This window comes from Mixophyes fleayi, chromosome 3, assembly GCF_038048845.1.
Source record: "Mixophyes fleayi isolate aMixFle1 chromosome 3, aMixFle1.hap1, whole genome shotgun sequence".
Taxonomy (NCBI): Eukaryota; Metazoa; Chordata; class Amphibia; order Anura; family Limnodynastidae; genus Mixophyes; species Mixophyes fleayi.
In genome coordinates this window covers 322204261-322226480 of record NC_134404.1, presented here as the reverse complement: position 1 = coordinate 322226480, position 22220 = coordinate 322204261, and the positions used below count along the sequence as shown (strand labels likewise).

General features: G+C 39.9%; 1 protein-coding gene across 1 annotated transcript in view; it reads right to left on the bottom strand.

Annotated features, from left to right (window-relative positions):
• LRPPRC (leucine rich pentatricopeptide repeat containing) overlaps positions 1–21124 on the bottom strand; it is a 123422-nt gene extending 102298 nt beyond the window's left edge. Inside the window, exons 1-9 of the mRNA XM_075204144.1 lie at positions 20981–21124; positions 19378–19601; positions 9400–9522; positions 7195–7316; positions 6823–6881; positions 6184–6270; positions 5315–5441; positions 3745–3880; positions 1741–1895 (exon numbers count right to left, since the gene is read on the bottom strand). Of these exons, the coding sequence (XP_075060245.1) occupies positions 1741–1895; positions 3745–3880; positions 5315–5441; positions 6184–6270; positions 6823–6881; positions 7195–7316; positions 9400–9522; positions 19378–19601; positions 20981–21075 (1128 nt within the window). The 5' untranslated portion in view covers positions 21076–21124. The remainder of the gene's footprint in view (positions 1–1740; positions 1896–3744; positions 3881–5314; positions 5442–6183; positions 6271–6822; positions 6882–7194; positions 7317–9399; positions 9523–19377; positions 19602–20980) is intronic.
• Between the last annotated feature and the right edge of the window lie 1096 nt (positions 21125–22220).

Genomic DNA, 22220 nt, shown 5'->3' with positions numbered 1-22220 from the left:
GTCAGCACTCCAAAGTAGTAATCTCTGTCTCTTTCAGGGTCTTATCCTCCTGCAATATTACCACTACCGATTAGCAAAACAGTTAGGGTGTCCCCCAGCCTGGGATACTGGCTCACACCGCCCCTGTCCTGGTAGGGTTTCCTCCAGCGGCACCACGATGCCTGGCCCAGAGTCCTTTTCGCTGATGTCTTCTACACCAGGATCCTCCAAACTAGAATAGCTCCCCTGGCATTCTCCTCGCCCTATATTATTTTCTGTATACCCAGGAAGTAGGGTCAAATGTCTCAAACCTCCCCCTTACAGAAGGGGTCTCCCAGTCAACACTTTAGCTGCTAGACATACTGTCCCTGTTATCTTGATTAGACAATAGAATGGCTTGACTCAATTAGCTGTTTTGGCTGGATACACTACACATGGGGTTACAATAGTACATCAAGGAATGACACTGCACGCTTACATGGAACAATAAGACTTTTGACACATTATATCAGCAGTGTTACACAATATAAGTCTGTGATACCTTTTGATACAATTACATTTATATTGATACATATCCGCATGCTATTTCAACCAATATATTACTGTGAATGCACATTGCATATCATTAGAAGTTCTAACCTCATTACCTCTCAGGCTATCTGTTGACCTAGCTAATTAACATGGGCTGCCAACTAGTTAACTCAGACATTGTTCTGATTACAAACCACATATGCTTTTCTAAAAAATTCAATAAAAACCTTTTGGGGGGTATTCAATTGTTTCTTTTAACGCGCTAAAACAAAAAAAAACGAGCGCTCTAAAAATATTACCGTTAATACGGTAATTACTCGCTAAATTTCATCTCGCAGCTCCCTGAGTAAAAACAGCTTGGAGTTATGGCCTGCTACAAAAAAAAGGCAAATACATTTAAATAAATAAATAAAAATCTGCCTTTAACATTAATATACACATAGTTGGCAACCTTTAAAGACTGTCCTCCGGGAGTCTGAGTAAAGGTGGGTGTGAGGGGGGCGGGGCTCTGCGAATTGCATCATTTTGGCCCCGCCCTAGGTGACGTAAACGCATCATTTAAACACGGGGGGATTGTGCAAAATTATGCGATACCCGGAGAAAAGCATCATGGAGGCTTCAAATCTGCCCACTTCATTAGGAAGTGGGTAGATGCGGGAGCATTGCCAGCTCTCCCGGGAGTTTGGGAGGCCTACCCAGAAATCGGGAGTCTCCCGGGCCGTCTGGGAGAGTTGGCAAGCATGAATATACATAAGGAGGACATTTCTACTGAAGGACAACTACACATATAATTCTTATGAGCTGTTTCATGACCTATTTACATTTGATAAGAGCATGCTATTATTCTGCAAATCATACATTTCAAACTTAGAGGGTATTTCAGTGCCCTCAAGATGCTGCTTGAAGACCGGAGCACTGATGTGCATAGGTAAAACAAATCTATGCCCCACAATCTTAGAAACGCTGTCACTATTTCTGCCATGTTTAATGACAATGAGGCACTGGAGTCATTACCGCTCTAACATCAATTGACATTTTGTCTACCAAAAACAAAAGAAATATTAGAACACGGATCTTAAAAAACATAAAGGCAGAGAAAAGAAAGCAGACAAAAAAAAAAAAAAGGAGGATCTTGTAATCAGAGCAACACACAACCATATGACTAAATGTTAAGGTAAGACAGGTAAGTTATCATTCGAGGTTTACAAAGAACATGAGAATAGGCCATACCATGTTTAGCCTCACGCAATGCTGTAGAAAGAAATTGCCCGGCTGCCTTTCAGCATTCTCTTCGGATAATTTCCCCATAGGCAGCATCTTGGCTACCTGCAGCGCTGTTTCTTCATAGCCTCTCGTCAATAACGTCAGACTGAGATTTATGAGATCTATGTAACGCAGAATACAAGAATATTAGTATAGCTTTGAAATACAGAAACAATTAACAAAAGGCAAATAAGGAAAACATAACTGATTAAAAAAAAAGTAATATGTTTTGGCTGAAACTTCAGTAGTTAAGAATGAATAGACAGATGTGTTCTGTCTTAGTGGCGTCTGCCCACCAGTTACATGTACAGAATTCATCATTATACATTGGCAGATTTTCTGTGTCTTTTAAGGTCAAGTGTGCCCAAGGGCGATTATCCGGGTTGGGTACGCAACAGCGATGAGAATATCACAACACTTACCCCGAGATTCACACTCAAGATGTCGGGTTAAGTTTTGTCGCGGTAGTCAAGTTCAGGAACATGACTACCACCGGATTTTGCCAGATCAAAGTGTTAATTAAACGTGCAGAATGTTATTTACTATTGTTTTTTTCACCATGGGGTTACATGGCTTGCGGATCAATTAGAAACAAAAAAAATATGCAAGTCTGCAGACATCACTTGTGTATTGCATACATGATAATACACAGACTATGGTGAATTGTAACAATATTATAAGTTACTTAAGGATTCTATGACCATATAAGCACAGGATCCCAAACAGATCATGTAAACACCAGGGCAAATTGTAAAATGATTATATTTTATAGTAGGGGCCATGTGATTTCTAATAACATGTAGTTTTTGACAAAGAAAATGGCTACTGTGATAAGACCATTAGATATTGTGATATTAGGGTTTAAATACCACATTTTCTTCTTTTATATACAAAAGGAAAATCGGTCAAAGAACCTTTGTATAAGACTTTTGGTCATTTGCAAGAGTTCATTAAGTATGGGGGTGGACAGATGCAGGGTTAATGATCAACACAGGAGCAATGTGGGCAACTGCTGACTGCAGCAACGGAGAAGGAAGAGAAATACATTATCATCATCACGTTATTTATATAGCGCCACTGATTCCGCAGCGCTGTACAGAGAGCTCGCTCACATCAGTCCCTGCCCCATTGGAGCTTACAGTCTAAATTCCCTAACACATACACACAGACTAGGGTCAATTTGTTAGCAGCCAATTAACCTACTAATATGTTTTTGGAGTATGGGAGGAAACCCACCCAAACACGGGGAGAACATACAAACTCCACACAGGTAAGGCCATGACCAGAATCAAACTTATATCCCCATTGCTGTGAGGCAGAAGTGCTAACCACTGAGCCACCGTGCTGCATTATGGAAATTTACCCCCTCCTAATGATAAAAAGTAACATAAAATAAGTCACTGGTGACTTCAATGAGCATATAAATCACAAGGCCAAAGGTTATTTCTATTAAGCTTTTTTTTTCTTGTTACATTACAGTACATTATTAGATATAATACTTAAATAAATAATAGAATTCAATTTCAAGCAATGCAGGTTGCTTGTATAAGGGGATCATCAAATCCACGTGTTTTACTTCTGTACAATGTAACGCATGGGTCATGCCCCCTTCAAATGTGTAACATGCTCTAAAGGGGCGACATGACTACCCTCTGTGTGCACATCATAAGGCATCCAGTAACATACAAACATTATATAGATATATATATATATATATATATATATATATATATATATATATATATATATATATATATATATATATATATATATATATATATATATATAACTCATGAAACACCTTGGTGACTTCTAAAATCCTTACATTTTACAGTAGGGTCTGAGGACTTTATTCCCAATATCAGCTGGACACTGGAACAACTTTATTTAAAAACGAAGCCTTTAGATTTTTATTTCTTTAAATATTCAAACCTCTCATGCATTGAAAATGTATATTTTGGTAGTTATTACCTTGGGTATACCCTGGACCATTTTCCATGTGTTCAAATATAACAGGAGCATACTGAGAGTATCCAGACTTCGTCAGAGACAATACAACGGCCATCAAGTGTCTGTCTGTCAGGTTTTTCCCACTGGTATCCAGTATCTGACGAAAATAAATTCTCTGTTACATCTCATGGCATAAAAGAAGTATCAGTGAGTTATTTCTGAAAAGAGCTGTGAGGGGAGAAAGCCTGTCTATCACCATTTTATTTTACTGTCTGCATAATGTACAAAATATCCTGGTGATTTATCTTTTATATTTTGCAGCAGGGCGAGCATTTTATGGCAAAGAAATGTAGTCCAATAAACAAACCTTACTTTCCTTAACACAAGCATGAGCCTGCAGGGAGACAAACAATACATTTTATACATGTAGGTTTCCATATCTTGGTAGCAGCATTGTGAGCGTTGCTAATCTGCCCATGCATAAACCATTTTGCGATACAAAGGGTGCAAATACATTTTTTTTTTGCATGCAGGGACAATACGCATGTAGCACACACATGCTGGGCAGCTTTATTTTACACACAGTGATTTAGAGCTGAGCTAGGACTCCCCCCTCTCTGCAGAGCAACATGGTTTTACCAAGGTGCAAAATTGCACTTTCTGGAAGGATTTAGCGGATCTAATGGTAAAAGAAGCCCCATAGGAGGTAAATGACAAACCCCTATAGGAAGAAATACAACCGTTTTTATCATGTTAACAAGCTTTTCTTATAAATGTGTAAACTGCATTTTATTTCAAAATTAAACAGAAGTGTGCTGTATGCAAACATGCTGTTAATACGACACATCTATCCATGTAAGGTCTTAGCAGAGTCTGTTAGAAAGAACACTACAGTGAAAAACACACAGAGGTGGCACTTCCTGGAACCATGTTGCTCACATTAGGAAGTTTAGGCGTCTCCTGGCTCTTTACATAGATCCACAGAGTGTTGGTTTTCTAGACAAATTAAGATTCACTAATACAAGAACTATTTTTGCTTAGTTTAAGTTTGCAGGGCAAGGTGAGGGAGGACATATACGTATTCCTTTACAGGATAACGCCACTAAAAGAAAATCTTGCCCAATTAAAAGGATTATGCCGGGTTACAATTTACTGGAATATTTTAAATAGGTTATCTGTCAGAAATTGCCTGTTTAACCTGAGAAACACACAGTGGCTGCCATTTGAGTGGACATTTCTCAGCCACAGCTCAGGTAGACTGGCGAGACAACTGTCTGTCTAAGCTGCGACAGCATACAGCCACATATGCCGGTGCATTGTCCAATGTCTCTATTTTACAGGCTTGAGAGGTCACATGTACACATTAAACTTGCAAATGAACGGTGCTGTTTCCATGCTCTAACTACAAGATCCTCCTGTTCTCCCTGCTAGCAATGTAAGACTTGCATATTTCCTTATCAATAATAAGACTTATGCGAACCCTAAAAATCTCTATTCCTGCACATACAGGGAATTGAAAATTATCTAATCTATATTCCTTCCTAAACAAACACTGAAAACAACAATTCATTCAGAGAATTTACTCACAAACCTGTTTAATACTCTCAATATCTCCTTTCTCAGCATATGCATTCAACAGGGCAGCATGTGTTGTATGTCTAGGTGATATTCCAGCATCCTGCATGACTGATAGGATGTTCTTGGCACTCTCCATGTCTCTGCAACAGGACAGATAGAGGTGTTGCAACACAAATAAAAACTAAAAAGAGGATAACACAAAAAAGGAGCCAATAAATACAAAAGCCCCCTCCCCAGACAGAAGTGCTGCTTGTGGCGGCACACTACAGAAATATGCCTGTCAGCTGAAAGGTTGACAGGGAGTCCTGCCAAGCCAGGTAGCTGCCTCCGCCTGCTTCTCAGCCACCAGGTGCAGCCTCTACAGAGTGAAGGAGAGGTAAGGCTCTGCCAAATCCCTCCCTCCTAAAAAATATTTTGATCCACTATGGAGAACTATTAACCAAAGACTCAGAGAGCTGGATATTTGAAATGTGCCCTTCTAAGAAGGCATTTCCAGAAAATGTAGATAAAGTTAAGATCATGTTTTACAGGTGAATACTTTTTTTTAAAAGCAGAGCAGATCTGCTGTGTGTAACACTACTGCAGAACAATGGAGATCTGGCAACCAATCAGCAGTTAGCCAGTATCTGTCTAGCGCAAATTAGACAATGAGAACAAATGTAAGTGTATGCTAAGGTTTATTGTAAATCTGCAAGTAAATGTGATGTGAGAAAGTAACACAGAGGGGATTACAGAAAGGTGGTTAGTAACATTACACAGAATATGAAATATCTTCCAACTACTTCTACTGTGCTATACGTTTTTTCATACGGAATCAACATGAATTAACTTTAGTGGCAAATTAAGCTGCGGCAGCTTTAGTTAACCATGTATACACCTTACCCTGATCTGGCATGTCCTTTAATCAGAGAATTGAACACTTGCTCCGTGATGGGAAGATTTTTACTCTTCATAAATCCTAAAATTTTGCTGAAAATTGAGAGACACATTTTTAGTTAAGTTACTTGCAGTGCAGTCTACCAACAACAAAAGAAAAGGCAGTTGTAACTCAATGGCCAATTAGTTTAAATACATACAGAAACCTATTACGGCCATATAATGAGAACTCAGCCTGTAAGACAGCAATGGACAGAAGAAAGATACCAGTAAGATCTGTCAAAATGATTCATGTCAGCGGAGATGTCCATCTGTTTTTGAGCAGTCCATGTTTTTTTGTAGCAATGTTTTTAATGTACATTGCTAAATCATTAACCATTTTGCGGATTGAATATTCAGTCATTCAGGACACTAGAATTTAGTGACATCACGGAGGCACAAGGCACAGGTCTTACACCACCGTGATGTTACTAGTTCCTAGTGAACGGATAGGCAGCATTCTCCTACCATCAAGTAGTTGCGTTAATTTAAAAGGAGAGGGAGGGTTATGAAGACAACGCACAAAGAGATGGCTGGCATTTAACTAGCAGCTGGAACACAAGACAAGTTATACAGACTTTCCATGACACAGTTTTAATCACCTACCTAGCCCCTTCAATGTCCCCTTCACTACAATAAGCCGCAATGAGCTCCTCATAGGTGGACTGAAATAAAACACAACAAACACAGTAATTGAAAAGCAGAAGATATATTAATAAGACACTGAGCACACTGCATCACCCTTTAAAGAACATGAACATATCAGCACATGTAGGCAAGCTCTGGCAATATCAGTAATTAAAATTAAGTTTTGGGACCCCTCTCCCAGGCAGGGCAGTTTCACATGGTGTTATGTTGGAAAGAGGTAAGCAGGGAAGCCTGCTCTTTCACTAATACACAAGTAGAATCCTGGTGTACTTGTTATATTAAAAGTAAACAGTGACCCAGTTACCATAGATTAAAGCACAAAATCCGCACCTGATCAGGCTCCACTTCAGCCGCTTCCATAGTGGCAAGAAATTCAGTAGGAGAAAAGCGATGTTCATTTTCACGGTAGACTTTCAATAAAGTGTTGTAATGGATAACGTTGAGTACCACGCCTAGACAACAGTAATGTACAGTTACCAGTTTAATATTGATCAGTGAAAGAAAGTAAATTACAAAACAACGATTGATGGGTTGGTTGCCCTCTTCCTATAAGAAAAAAAATGATTGCCATGGCGGCCCCTGACACTGTGCAGATTTATAAATCATTAATGGCAGCCTGAAGAAACAAACCAAGGAAAAAGGTAAAAAAAAAAAAAAAAAATACGATCATTCTTGACAAATGCCTGCACAGTGATTTATGTTGTAAAGAAAATATAGTTTTTTCATGGGATGCTGCTTTATTTATAGGCTTGGACTATTATCCTGTAACAACTATTAATTACATTGCTTTATCATTCTGGCTTCTATATTTTTAGCCATGTATTTCTATCACACCATATCCCAGGGCAACAAAACACAAGATTAAACACCCATCTGAAGCCCAGACCAACATTGCTGTACGACTGAATCATAGACCCCCACAAAGCACTTTTATTTTTTGCAATCTGGCTGCATCAATATGTGGCACGTGCATCAAACTAACTGTCCTATAGATTGTAAGTAGGGTCTTCTTACCTCTCTGTTAATACAGAGTGTTTTATTACTGTTTGTTCCCAAAAGTGCTACAGAATATGCCGACGCTATATAAATACATGTTCATAATAATATATGATAAGACATAGCTAAAAAGCATAGACAAAAGGCAAAAAGATGAAGCAGCAATATGCAGGAACCAATAAATTAAAGTCATCTGAAAGTGGGAGAGACCGCTGCACACCAGGTTTGATGTTGACATGGGAGGCAAAATAAGATTTAGCTACACTAAGAAACGTAGACGGCACAACGTGATGAAGCCTATTTTTGGAAAACCCATTAACCCAAAGAAAAAATAGAAATAAAAAGAAACACCCTTTAAAAACACAGTGGGAATACTTTGAACATTTTTGGATCCATATTCTGCATTTAGTTAAAAAGAAAATAACTACTATACTGTAAATATTAAAATTTCAAAATACACAAATTATTAATTTGGGAAGAGACCTCGCAACTATAATGACAACAGCTAATATTTGGCAATATCATGTGTTTTTATTTGACATTAAATCTCAGAATAGACACGAGATCAAAAAACACGAGATCAATTAGTTTCCTGGGCTTGTAACGTCTGAAAACACCAAATTGTTCATGAGTTCTTTTTATTGGGGGATAAGATTGCCATCTTATGTGGACTTTAGAGCCTTACTTTTAGGTATAATTTATTTTTTTGGCATTAAAGTCCCAGTGTCAATAATCTTTAGCGCGAGAGACAATTTAGCTAATGGCTAGCAAAACACAACTACTGCTGACAGTGGGAATTACTCTGTCCTGCTGTATTAAGTAGTTGTGTTTCACAAATTTATAAAGGGGTATTCTGTGGTCAGTTGCACTTGGAAGTGGAAATGCACTGCATCATCTATTTGCCTATGATGCATAGTTTAAATAAACAAAACATTTTTAAGTGACCAGACCATGACAATGGTCAAACTAGTAGAGAAATATAGACTGATAAGGACTTGATCTTATGTCAGACTGAGTAACAGAGGCAGAAGAGAAGAGCATATCTGATGGCAGGGTGATGAAACTAGTGAGAGCAAAAGGTTATGGGGAAGTAACAGAAGCTGGATTACTGAGATAAAAGATATCAGTCATAAAACAAAGAAAATTAATTTTCATTTTATAGCTTCAATTATGCTAGGAAGCTAATCACTAGACATAAATGTTTTCTTAAAACATCTATTATTTCAAGCAAAAACTAAAGCACATTGTATGGCAGACAACATAGATGATACATTTGTCAGTATATCTGACTCTTAATTGGAACACATTTTATCATGCAGCTAAGCGACATCAAATACTCGGGGTGTTACGAAAATACAGTAACTGGGTGATGGTGGCTGTAGTTTACAAACAGTTAAACAGATGTGTGGGTATGCCCCAATACCAAAGAACAACCATTTGTAAAGCCACAAAGTGTTTTTCCGCATCTGCAAATATTCCATGAATTAAATGACGAAAACAGTAAAGAAGTAATTGGTAGAAGGAACGGGAGAAACATACCCATTTTTTGCAGATCACCCCAGATTTTGTTTGCAACCTCTGTTCTTTCTGACGGAGGAAACCCTGGCATTAACGAGCCACAAGCATGCAGAAAGACCCAGGCCTGGTTGCTGTTGGGTTTACCTAGATAAAGAAAAACACGCTATATCATTAAACAACTTTCTAGATAAATATATTTAAAAAAATAAACAGTACTTGACAAACAGAGCAGGATGTAGTTGTAGTCAGTGAAAATGTCTACATTCTTAAGGTCGACAAGTTCATAACGTTGACATGGTTAAAAGAGATGGTTAAAAGAGAAGGTCCAAATGTTGACATAAACCACTAGATTTAAAACTGCAATAAAAAAAAGAGATGTGCCTCCACAAGACAGCTTAACCAATCCTAGTGCTGGCAGCTTAGGCTGGCACTAGCAAAATCAAAAGGGACAATGTATTTCCAGCACTAATTCAGTAGTAAACAATCTACTTACACATGGTCATTATTCTCTCAAGGGATGGTTGCTTTTTTAGTAGTACATAAAACGTGGAAGGACATGGGCTCAACAGTCTTCTATTAGAGTGAAAATAAGGGAGCAGCAGACACCTTCCTAACACAGTCATCTGTTTATAAGTTGATGGCAATTGTGGCCACAGGCAAAACCATTTGCCACGACTGCCCATGTGATAAGATCAGTGAGCAAATTACCCACACCGCCAGTAAAACATATCTTGGTGTTCACAGGTAGGGTTGAATAATTGGATTATGTGCACCAATGTTTAAAGAGAAGTTAAAATATTGGTCAAACCAATCAATCTAAATTGGTTATAAACTGTATTTCCTGTGTGCGATATGATCGCAATTCGATGAGACTAGCGAATGCATGTCACCACAAATATGGTAGCGTGCAATTTGATTGCAGCAGCAAGACATAACTGCAATGCTTGTTGTATTAATATCACTTGTCCATCATATTCCCATAGAGATTCAATGTGCGATAGGCTACGCATTGGCATTGCACATCAGTAGGTCATATACATACACGTCAGTAAGGCTTTTGCATATACATTGCTGGCTTTCTTCTCTCCCCCCGATCCCCTTCCTAGTACCTCTTCTCCCTTCACCCACTAATTTGCTAGTAAAACCTCTCTCCTTCGCCTACTCCCTTACGTCTTTCACAATGTCTCCTTGCTCCCATCCAACAACCATCCTTACTCCCTGCCCTCATCTCCGTCCGAGATCCAGCCCATCTCCATGCACCAGCAACCCCATCAATGTCATCCATATCTCCCACTTCCCTCTCTCCTTTTCTCCTGTGCTCTCTGGAATTCCAGAACCACAACAAACTGCACTCTACACATGTTCTCTTCATCTCCAACTCTCAACCTTCTTGCCAGCACCGAAACTTGGCTTTCTTCCACAGATAATGCTTCCACCCCTCTGCTCTCTCCTATGGGGCTCTCTCTTTCACCCACTCCATCAGACGTGATGACAGCCTAGGCAGCGGGGTGGGCATCCTCCTCTTCACCAGTTGTACCTTTTGTGTCAGCTCCCTTGAGCCCTCCCTTTCTTTCACCTCGTATGAAGTCCACTCTATCCACTCTTCTACCTGTTCCATCTCCATGAATCTGTCATCTACCACCCCCCTGGTCACAGTTCCCAAACTTGGCACTCCAAATTTACCGGGCACCTTCAAATATGCACACTTACGACCGAACGCCACTGGAGAAAATCTCATTCCTTGGCAGACTTCCTTCATCCTCTCATTCTACAATTTCGCCCTTTCCCTCACTAAACAATCCTTTTTCAAGACTCATCTCTTTACAGTACTCCCTTCAAGCCCTGCCTCTTTTTTTCCACATTCAAAACACTTCTTTGCACCCCCCCCCCTTCCTTCCCATTCTCCCTTACTGCCTCATTTTTCACTTCCAAAATTGAGGCCACAAACTCTCCTTTTCCTATCAATCTTGACCCATCCTCACTATCTAACTACCCCATCTCTCTTAACCTTTTTGCCTCCAATATACTTGGAGGGCTTTACAACAGTCTCAGCAGCTACCTCTCGGACAACTTCCTCCTCTGCAATGTGCCTTTCAACCCTTCCACTCCACAGAAACTGCCTTGACTAAAGTCACCAATGATGGATCAGCCTGTCCTACTCCACACCCTTCACACCATAGGTCTTTCTGACACAGTCCTTTTGCGTTTCACCTCCTACCTCACCAACCTGTTCCTCCATTTCTATCCTTAGTTCCTCCTAACCCCGCCCCCCTCCTTCTCATAGAAGTCTCACAGGGACTTCTGCCTCCAGTACAACCTCCATACAGACAACACTCAACTCTACCTCATCTCCTGATCTCTCCCATTCCCTCCTCTCGTGTGTACTTCATCAAGAGTCTCCTCCCCTCCCGACCCCTCTATCACTAGTGACAACCCCACTATCTCCTTTGTTCCGCAACACCGCTACCTGGGTGTCAATTTTGACTCTTCCCTCTCCTTTTCCCCTCACATTCAATCTCTTGCATTCCAATCACTTCCAGTTACGAAACAACATCCTTATCGCACCTTTCCCCTCCCACAATGCCACCAAATCCACTCACTGATCATTTCTTGTCTCGACTACTGCAACCTTCTCCTTACTGGCCTCCCCCACTCCCATCTTGCTCCTCTTCGATCTGTTCTTAGTGCTGCAACTAGTTATCCTCTCTCGCCGCTCAACATCTGCCTCCCCTCTCCCTACAGAATTCTCTTCAAACTCCTCACCCTTACGTACATGGCCCTCTAAAACGGCACTGCTCCCTACATCTCCATACGTACTCCCTTCTGCCCTCTCTGGTCGGCCAATGACCTTCGCCTTTCCTCTTCTCTGGTAACCACATCTCACTCCCTTCTTATTCATGATTTTTCCTGTGCGGCTTCGCACCACTGGAACAATCTCCCTTGTTCTATCAGACTATACCCTAGCCCATATAGCTTCAAAAGATCATTGAAAACGCTCTGTCCTTCGTACTAGTCCTTCACTTAATCCAGTGGATCCCAAACTTTTTCAGTTCAAGGCACCCTTAGGGTTTAGATAATTTTTTCAAGGCACCCCTAAGCCAAAATAATTACCAAGTAGTCCCCCGCTTTGCTTACCACTGGCCCTGGCCGAGGCACCCCAGGGAGCCTAGGTACACAGTTTGGGAACCACTGACTTAATCATATCACCATGTAGAATACCTCACCCTCTATCTTCCACTCTTACTTCTTGCCCTCTTCCTTCTTGTTCTCATTACATATAACTTTTGCTCTCCCACTACACTGCACACCTCCTCCCTGGGCTCTCTGCCCATTAACTCCATTGTCTTTGTACCTCTTCAGTGGCTCTAAACCAGTTAGTTGCACCCAAACTAATGGACACAGGTTTTAGCTTGCACTGAATATACCCCGTGCACCCCAGTAGCTGTGTTAAGAGGTGCAATGTTATTTGTTTACTGTATTGCACTGTTATACCATGTACTGTCTTGTTGTTTGCCACCTGTACAGCGCTGTGGGCCTCTTGTGGCAAACTAGAACTAATAGTTTAGATGTTTTCAACAACCTCATAAATAAAATTATGCAGTTGAACTAACAAATCTGTGTGGCCAGTATGAGTTACCAATATGCTTTTTTGTATTAATGGGCCATGGAAAGATATTTTTATACTGTGCAGATCGACTATATCTCTACCTGGCACCCTAGATATTTTATTTTTTTCTTGGAAAAGTTGCTTGCTTGACAGGGGATAGTAAGAATAATATGCCTGTTAAAAAATTAAGAAAATCCCAACTTAACTTGGGAGCAGAGAAATCATATGACCCATTTCATTGGTTATGTTTTGAGACTTCACCCTATATCTCGTTCCCTGGGACCCTATTTAAAATGATCTGCACTCCATGGCAGATAGATTTCCTTTGTTTTCAATATTACACCTCTGGGTGCCCTCTGTCTCCTGTGTATAAACCCCATACCAAACCATCAGAGGGATACAAGTTCATAACTATCAAATTGTTCATATTTGTAGGTGATCTAGAATGAATAAATCCAAAGCAGAAGATATCCCATGCTTAAAAACTTAATGGCTTAATTTTCAGTACATGTGAAAAGACAAAGTAAAGGTACACTAACCACATTTGTAAAACTCTCCTATGATTTATCAAAGGATTGCTTTAACTGTCTGGGAATTTATACACCATGGATGGACTATCTGATATGAGCAGGCTAAATTGCTGCCATTCAAATTAATATTTTGACAAGACTTTCTTGTAATTTGGAAGCGCTCAATCTACTTTATAACGAAATTATACATAAATCTACAAACCTCTTTGCTTACAGTTTATTTGGGCAGGTGTGAGGCAGAGTGGGGAAATAAATCAGAGTGTAGGCTTGCAAGCATAGCCCTCTTACCTCTTTGTTTATTAATACTCATTCTTGCTTTATTAGTGTTTGTTTCCAATTGGAAAGAGTTGCAGATTATGCTGGCGATATACAAAAAAGTGTTCATCAAATTATAAATAGATGTCAGGAAGATTATTCAGACCCAGACTCAAACTGGCAATAGACTTGCTGACACATCCAATTGGCAGAGGGCTGGCCTGAGCTGGTCATACATGTGGGCAGGTAGGTGTGGGCTCAAGCTATAGTGGGCCATATGGATAGCTCTCCGCCAACCTAACATCTTAATTAGGTGCATAAAACATTAAGGTAATGAGCTAAGCACTGTAACATTACCAAGACCCACATATACTTGCAAAGTAAACTATCCATCTTCTCAGATGAACTGTCTTCATGAGACACTACTACAATTAAGTTTAAAGTAGCATTTCCCTGGCTACAAACAACTCTGCTCTTTGTTAGTGGCACAAACTATTTTCCAGTGTTCCAAAATCTAAAAACTGTATATCTTCAATTCAGTGCAGGATCATGTCTGCCCTACCCTGTTACTTATTGCCAACTCCCCTCTGCCATGAAATTAATTTGTGGAACACTGTTCATTTCTTTGTTGATGGTCAAGACTTTTATTTTGGGGGAACTGGCAATACCGAGACACATATGAACCTACAGTCATGGCCAAAAGTTTTGAGAATGACACAAGTATTGGTTGTCACAAAGTTTGCTGCTTCAGTGTTTTAGACCTTTTTGTCAGATGTTGCTATGGTATACTGAAGTAAAATTAGAAGCATTTCATAAGTGTCAAAGGCTTTTATTGACAATTACATTAAGTTTAAGAGTCAATATTTGCAGTGTTGACCCTTCTTTTTGAAGACCTCTGCAATTCACCCTGGCATGCTGTCAATCAACTTCTGGGCCACATACTGTAAGATGGCCGCCCATTCTTGTCTAATCAATGCTTAGAGTTTGTCAGAAGTTGTGGGTTTTTGTTTCTCCACCCGCCTCTTGATGATTGACCACAAGTTCTCAAAGTGTTTAAGGTCTAGAGAGTTTCCTGGCCACAGACCCAAAACTTCAATGTTTTGATCCACAAGCCACTTAGTTATCACTTTTGCCTTATGGCAAGGTGCTCCATCATGATGGAAAAGGAATTGTTCATCACCAAACTGTTCTTGGATGGTTGGGAGAAGTTGCTCTTGGAGGATGTTTTGGTATCATTCTGTGTTCTTAGGGAAAATTTTAAGTGAGCCCACTCCCTTGGCTGAGAAGCAACCCCACACATGAATGGTCTTGGGATGCTTTACTGTTGGCATGACACAGGATTGATAGTAGCACTCACCTTTCCTTCTCCGGACAAGCACTTTTCCAGATGCCCCAAACAATCTGAAAGGGAATTTATCAGAGAAAATAACTTTACCCCAGTCCTCAGCAGTCCAATCCCTGTACCTTTTGCAGAATATCAGTCTGTCCCTGATCTTTTTCCAGGAGAGAAGTGGCTTCTATGCTGGCCTTCTTGACACCAGGCCATCCTCAAAAAGTCTATGTCTCACTGTGCGTGCAGATGCACTCATACCTGCCCGGTGCATTTTCCTGAGCAAGCTCTGTACTGGTGGTGTCCCGATCCCACAGCTGACTCATCTTTAGGAGACAGTTCTGGCGCTTGCTGGAGGTTCTTTGGCGCCCCGAAGCCTTCTTCACAACTATCGAACCTCTCTCCTTGAAGTTCTTGATGATCCGATAAATGGTTGATTTAGGTGCAATCTTACTAGCAGCAATATCTTTGCCTGTGAAGCCCTTTTTGTGCAAAGCAATGATGACTGCACGTGTTTCCTTGCAGCTTACCATGGTTAACAGAGGAAAAACAATGATTTCAAGCACCACCCACCTTTTAAAGCTTTCAGTCTGTTATTCTAACTCAATCTGCATGACAGAGTGATCTCCAGCCTTGTCCTCATCAACACGCTCACCTGTGTTAAATGAGAATCGCTGACCTGATGTCAGCTGGTGCTTTTGTGGCAGAGCTGAAATGTAGTGGAAATGTTGTTTTTGTGATAAAGTTCATTGTCATGGCAAAGAGGGACTTTGAAATTAATTGCAATTCATCTGATCACTCTTCATGACATTCTGGAGTATATGCAAATTGCCATCATAAAACTGAGGCAGCAGACTTTGTGAAAAACAATATTTGTGTCATTCTCAAAACTTTTGGCCATGACTGTAGAACACAGCATCCATAGGGGTGTGTCTTATGAGCTTAATTAAATTAAACTATCTGCCAAAATAAAGCCAAAAACTTGCAAATCAAGCAAAATGAACATGCTGACAAACATGCTGATATCAAATTTATAAAGACATCATACTGAAAAAAAATATTGTAATTTCAAAGAGCAATATATGCCTTGTAGATCTTTTCTTGTAGTACTACTATAATGACAAAGAGATCCATAGTACAAAAGTCATTACAAAGCTAGGCAAGGTGTAATATGTTCCATTCATGAATGCATAGCAGTGCATGTATTCTCTGGCAATATTACTTCACTCTCATTAGCACTGGAAGAGTACTTGGTGGTGGAACCCCTGGGAACAGTGGTAGAGGAGGCCCAGCCATCATTGTTCCTTGTGGAAAATCCTCCTGCTCCTTCACAATGTGATGACTGCTAAACTTTTACACACTGAGAAGTTAAGTTGCTCCTTCAGTGACAACAATGAATGGAGACTTGTGAGAAATCTCAACAACCTTCTACAAGACAAAAAAAACTGATAAGCAAAAGAGGTCTCTACTAAAGCTGGGTACACACTACAGAAATTTCGACCAACTTTTTATGCCGAGCGATTTTACATGCGATCGATGGTCCGATCGCTCAGTCCATGGACTGCATACACACTAGCCTTGTTTAGGACGATAAAGGGAAGAGTGGACGTCCCTTTAGCGACTTTTTACAGCCATGTTGTCGTGAGCAATGACTAATTTCGTACTCACTGTTGTGGATCGGTCAGAAGTTTATACACACTACACAGCGGAAACGAGATTGGAACGAAAATATTAAACAGCACAACCAACCAAATGAGGAGACAATCGTCCATTTGGGCAGACTTTTGACCATCGTGTCACTACACACACTGACCTGACTTTTGAACGAGCGGTTGTATGTCGGCTGATTGAGCCGATTATTGGACGAAAACAGTGTAGCGTGTACCTAGCTTAACTAGTCAATTTTTACCAGCTCTGTTTTTTTCTTTTTTTAGCAGCTATCTGTCAACAACCAAACATGAACTTTGTAATGAACGGCAGCAGTATATTGCAAAACAGTAGGACTACAGCCTAAATGTAGTACTTGATTTTATCATTACTTTAAAAAGGGAACCCATAGCAAACATTGATTGCCGATTATGACAACAGTAAGCCAGAAGACATTCGGAAGTGAATCCGGACGTCCAGTGCCAAAAAGAACAGCACAATTGGTTTGTGGGGCTGAAGTCTAATCATAACCTCTTTGGCCCTGAATACCAACGTTACTCTTTCTGAAGGATTGTAGCCAAAATCTGTCAACATTTTCAATGTGAGGGGGTGTAGCCATGTCTTCAGCTGGCTGCTAGATTTTAGATTTTTCCTATTGGCTCCCAAAATATACAACACTTTTTGTGTTAGAGAGAAAATTCACCACACCGTAAAACAATAGTAAAACTATATGTACAATATGCAAAGCAGCAATCAAACAGTTAAGTCACTTTAAATTACCACAAGCATTTACAAATGTGTGGTGTAAGGAAAAAACAAATAAATATGAACTTTATAGAGATGCATTTAATCATACTGCATCAGTGTGACAGGAGCCCCACATCACTACTCTGTGCTATTGGGGACCCTGTCCTCCCACTATCTAAATTTCAGTCTGTGGCTTAATACTCCACTATTCACATCAACTAACTCAGGAGAATCGAGCTTTGTAAATAGTATTTTACTTTGTATCAATTCATTTTAATTTGTGGCATGTTTTAAGACAAACTGATGTATTATCAAAATCTTCATAATTACCCTGGCCCTGCTAGTGCCACTGGGTATTGCAAAGGCTAAAAGGAGAAGTCCACATTATACCCCCTACCCTACCCAAATCTAATCAAGTGTATCCAGCAATGTCCTTACCTGTACAGTCTCCATCTTTTGTTTTTCATGTTTGTTTGTTTGTTTTGTTTTGGGTTTTTTTTCTGGGGGGGGGGGTGCGGGTTTACAGAATCCTCTATATACGCCAAGCTCTCATTCAACCGCAGGATTTAAAACAGAGCAGCATAAAGAGCTAACTGCCTAAGCCCGCTGTTCGGGAGAATTTCCCACCACCATGGGTTAAACACTAATTTTCCCAGCATTGACAACTGTCAGAAGATGTACAAACAGTACTGTGTAGTTTCTAAAATATGTACTGATTATTGGAAGCTGGCACAACACCGTTTGAATTTCTCTGGGTTATCAATTTCAGGACAAAAAGCATTACAGCACTAACAGGGAAGAATTACATGACCAGTGGGGATCACTGCATGGAATCATCATCTATATAGCGCCACTGATTCCGCAGAGCCGTACAGAGAACTCAGTCACATCAGTCCCTGCCCCATTGGAGCTTACAGTCTAAATCCCCTAACATACACACAGACCGAAAGAGAACAAGGTGTGTGGGTGTGTGTGTGTATATATATATATATATATATATATATATATATATATATATATATATATATATATATATATATATATATATATATATCTCATTATATATATATATATATATATATATATATATATATATATATATATATATATATATATATATATATATATATAATATATATCTATAGTAGATAAATTGACAATATACAGGTTTTACATATTGACCTTAATATTAGATTTACAGTGATTTAATTACCTTTAAGTACCACTCATTCAGCAACAGTGAGGTCTTATTTTATTCTAAAAAATAAACTGTTTGTATTCTCACTTAGGAATTTAAAGTGGACCCATCACCTATACACAATGTAGGCAGCTGTTTTGCAATTTAAACCAGAGAATGAAACCTGTCAATTCCCTAAGGAATTAGTGACATCAGTGAAGCAAAGGGCCCTGTGAGGTTACAGGCTTCTAGTGAACCGACAGTCTGAACACTGACTGTCTCCACTGTGTACCGGTGATAAGTCCACTTTACATAGTTGGTAACTTTAAATAATATAAAACAATATTGCTGCAAAAATCACACCCTATTTACAAAATAAACCCCCTCTCCTGAAACTAGCAAACATGGTACAAGGTCTCCGAGTTAGTCAACAGTCGGTTTATAAGGGTACCTCATCTTTGGCTGGTAACTAAGAAGAGTCTGAAAGTAAACTGTTGTCACTGAGTAAGTGGTGCTGAAGCAGCCCAAATACCCGAAACCCTGCATTTAGATTCAGACTTCTAGCAGCTGTCAGTCGGGGAGAAGTTACAGATACTAGCAGCAGTGGGACCAGCTTGGGACCAGGAGGGAAGAGGGATGATTGAAGAGATATAGCTTTTCATTGAAAACATGGAAAAGTTATGATTTGTTGAAGAGAGTGTTTTACCTGTCTTGCAAACATGATCAAAACTTTCAAGCAGCTCCTGTTTGGTAACACGTCGTAATTTTTTCAGTTTGTTTCCCAACTCATGATACGATTTATCCTGCTGTGCTTTCATGAAACTTTCTTGCCTTATTTTTACAATTCCAGCTACTGAAAAAGTCTTTATTTCTGAGCTTTCCACTTCTTGTGCAGCTACTGTAAATAGTCTTGTTGAGCTGCTCACATATCTGCAAAAAACAGACAAGACAAATAACATTTGGCGGTTTTTGCAGTAACAAATGTAGCCAAAAGAGGTTAAATTAAGAGGATTTACTGGTTAAATCTAGTTTGACCTTCATGCCTCAGAAAGGGGTCACAGAATACCAGTTTTGTTAGCACTTACACAGAACAACTATGACATCTAAACACTAAGTAAACCTAGTCATAAGTTTGTCGAAAATGGCATTTAATACGAATTACTTGCAAACAGCCAATATGTTCAAGGAGTATATAGCCACTCTAGCAAGAACAGCGATATCACAATTAAGAAAACCTTCAGATTTAAAGCTAGCAAATGAATGAGCAGTACTTGATGCATATCATCATTTATGTATATAGCGCCAACAGATTCCATGGCACTTTACAATCAATAACAGTAATAAAACAATACTGAGTAATACATACAGATAGGTAAGAGGGCCATGCTCACAAGCTTACAATCTATGGGAACATAGATTGGTGTGGACAAGTCTGTCCACACCAATAGGTATATTACGTAGAAAACCTGGACTGCTCCTATATTCTGTAAGGGGATTATTATAAGCAGTCATTATATATTGAGACTGTATCTTATCAAATTACCCTATATGACTGATGAATGAGAGATTTATGAGATGTGCAGCTTTTAAATTCACAATTTCATGAATCTATTTTATTCTGTTGGATATTTTGCTGTTTTAGTAGATTTTAATTTTATTCTAATAAAAGTTAAGTCTTATTCTAGAGAACCCCTAACTATGAAAAATTATTCAATTAAGTGGAGTGTTTAGTGCATCTTATAAAAACCAAATTTTCTTTCTTCTCTTCTCCTTATATTATCAGCGGTTTTGATGCACCCCTTGAAATGAGATAATAAGGATATAATTATCCAAATAAAAAAACTCTTTATTAGAAGGGTATAGCCACTCCTGAACAATTGGAGCAACCATTCCCACTCCCCTTGCCCCTACTTGTATAATCTATGGGAACATGTAAGGAACACCAGCATGACCTTTCTAAAGTCAAAGGTCACACAGCTACAGACCACAACACATGATGAAACACAATGGTTATTAGTTTTATTCACTATAAACAGAAATGAACCACTTAGGTCTTGTATAGGTGACTGACAGGTCAAGCAGTCATTAATGACCCACAAGCACACTTGACATATTGTGAAAACTATTGTCAATAGTACACTTCTGGGACACAACTCCCACCCCTCAGACTGCCCCTGGAAGGGCATCTGATAGCCATGACGGGCAGCTGATAGCCATGACACGCACGCCTCATGCATGCACCCATGACATTCACATAAGATGTGACGTACACATGTATGAGGACGGCCACACACGGCCATGACACGTACCTGGCCGGCACAGGACCAGAGCGCACTGTGTACGCCGGGAGGAAGCGCTGTCCCTGGCGGAGAACGAGCCGGGCTCCTGCTAACAGAGCTGCCATGATTTCCACAACCCACGGCGGCCAAGGACAGTGGGAGCACGTGACGAGCCGCACCACGTGGGAGGGTGAGGATGTGACGTCACGACGCCGGAGGTCAGGGCTCTTGTCGCTCAGGAGACCGGGCACACAAGTGGAGGGGAATGGGGGAGGGTGTGATATGTTATCGGGGCTTGAGCACCTAACAGGAGAGGGGGTGTGGGGTCTGTGTCCCCTTCTCCCTTAGGATTGTGCCAATGCCACAATAATGGTAGGACACAGAGTTGGGCAACCTGTGAATCCCTAGCTGTTGTAAAACTACAAGTCCCAGCATGCATTGCAGGTTTATCTCCACAGTGGATTACTTTTTTTTTTTCTGTGTATAGAACAGGAGAGGTTGATTTATCAAACCTGAAAAGGAAAAGTGGAGGTCTTGTCCATAGCAACCAAAACAGATTCTATCTATCATTTAAATCTGTTTGGTTGCTATGGGCAACACCCCCCCAACACTATTCATTTTTAGAAGGTATTATCTATACCCCATAGAATGGCACAATTTGAGAGAGATCATGGTATGGCTGCTGCTAATCAGCAATATATGGATAGTTGGTGCTCCGTGTTTGCATACACAAAATAGCAGAGGTGTACTGCAAAATCTTCTTGGGTCACGCCATGCACTTCTATTTTCATTAGTGAGCCTAGATTTAGTATGTGCATGTATGGATTTTTTTTTCCCTAGAAAAGATGGCATTTGTGGAGAAGCAGAAGTTTGCAACAGCCAATGGGAGGAGTGTGACGAAGCAAGGGCGTTCCTCGCTCTATACAGTGCACAGGTTTACTGAGCGGTGTAATACAGAAATTTAATTCTGCGGAGCAGATTATTGAGATGAGGTAAAGGTGCGTAGATGGCACATTTTGCATAAGGGTATATAATCATTTCCTCTCAGCAAAAGCTCTTCATTTGAGCCTCAAACTCTTGAGTTGATGAATATTAGGTTGTTTCCTATCATTTAGATAAAATACTTTTTGCTTGTTCAGTGGAGAAGAAGTTTGTTTCTGGGCACACTTCAAGCTTTCATGATTAATTTTAGACCTAAATGAGACAAGCTCTCATACTGCATTATTTTACAGGAAAAATAGAAAGGTATATTTAATGAGAGGTGTGGATG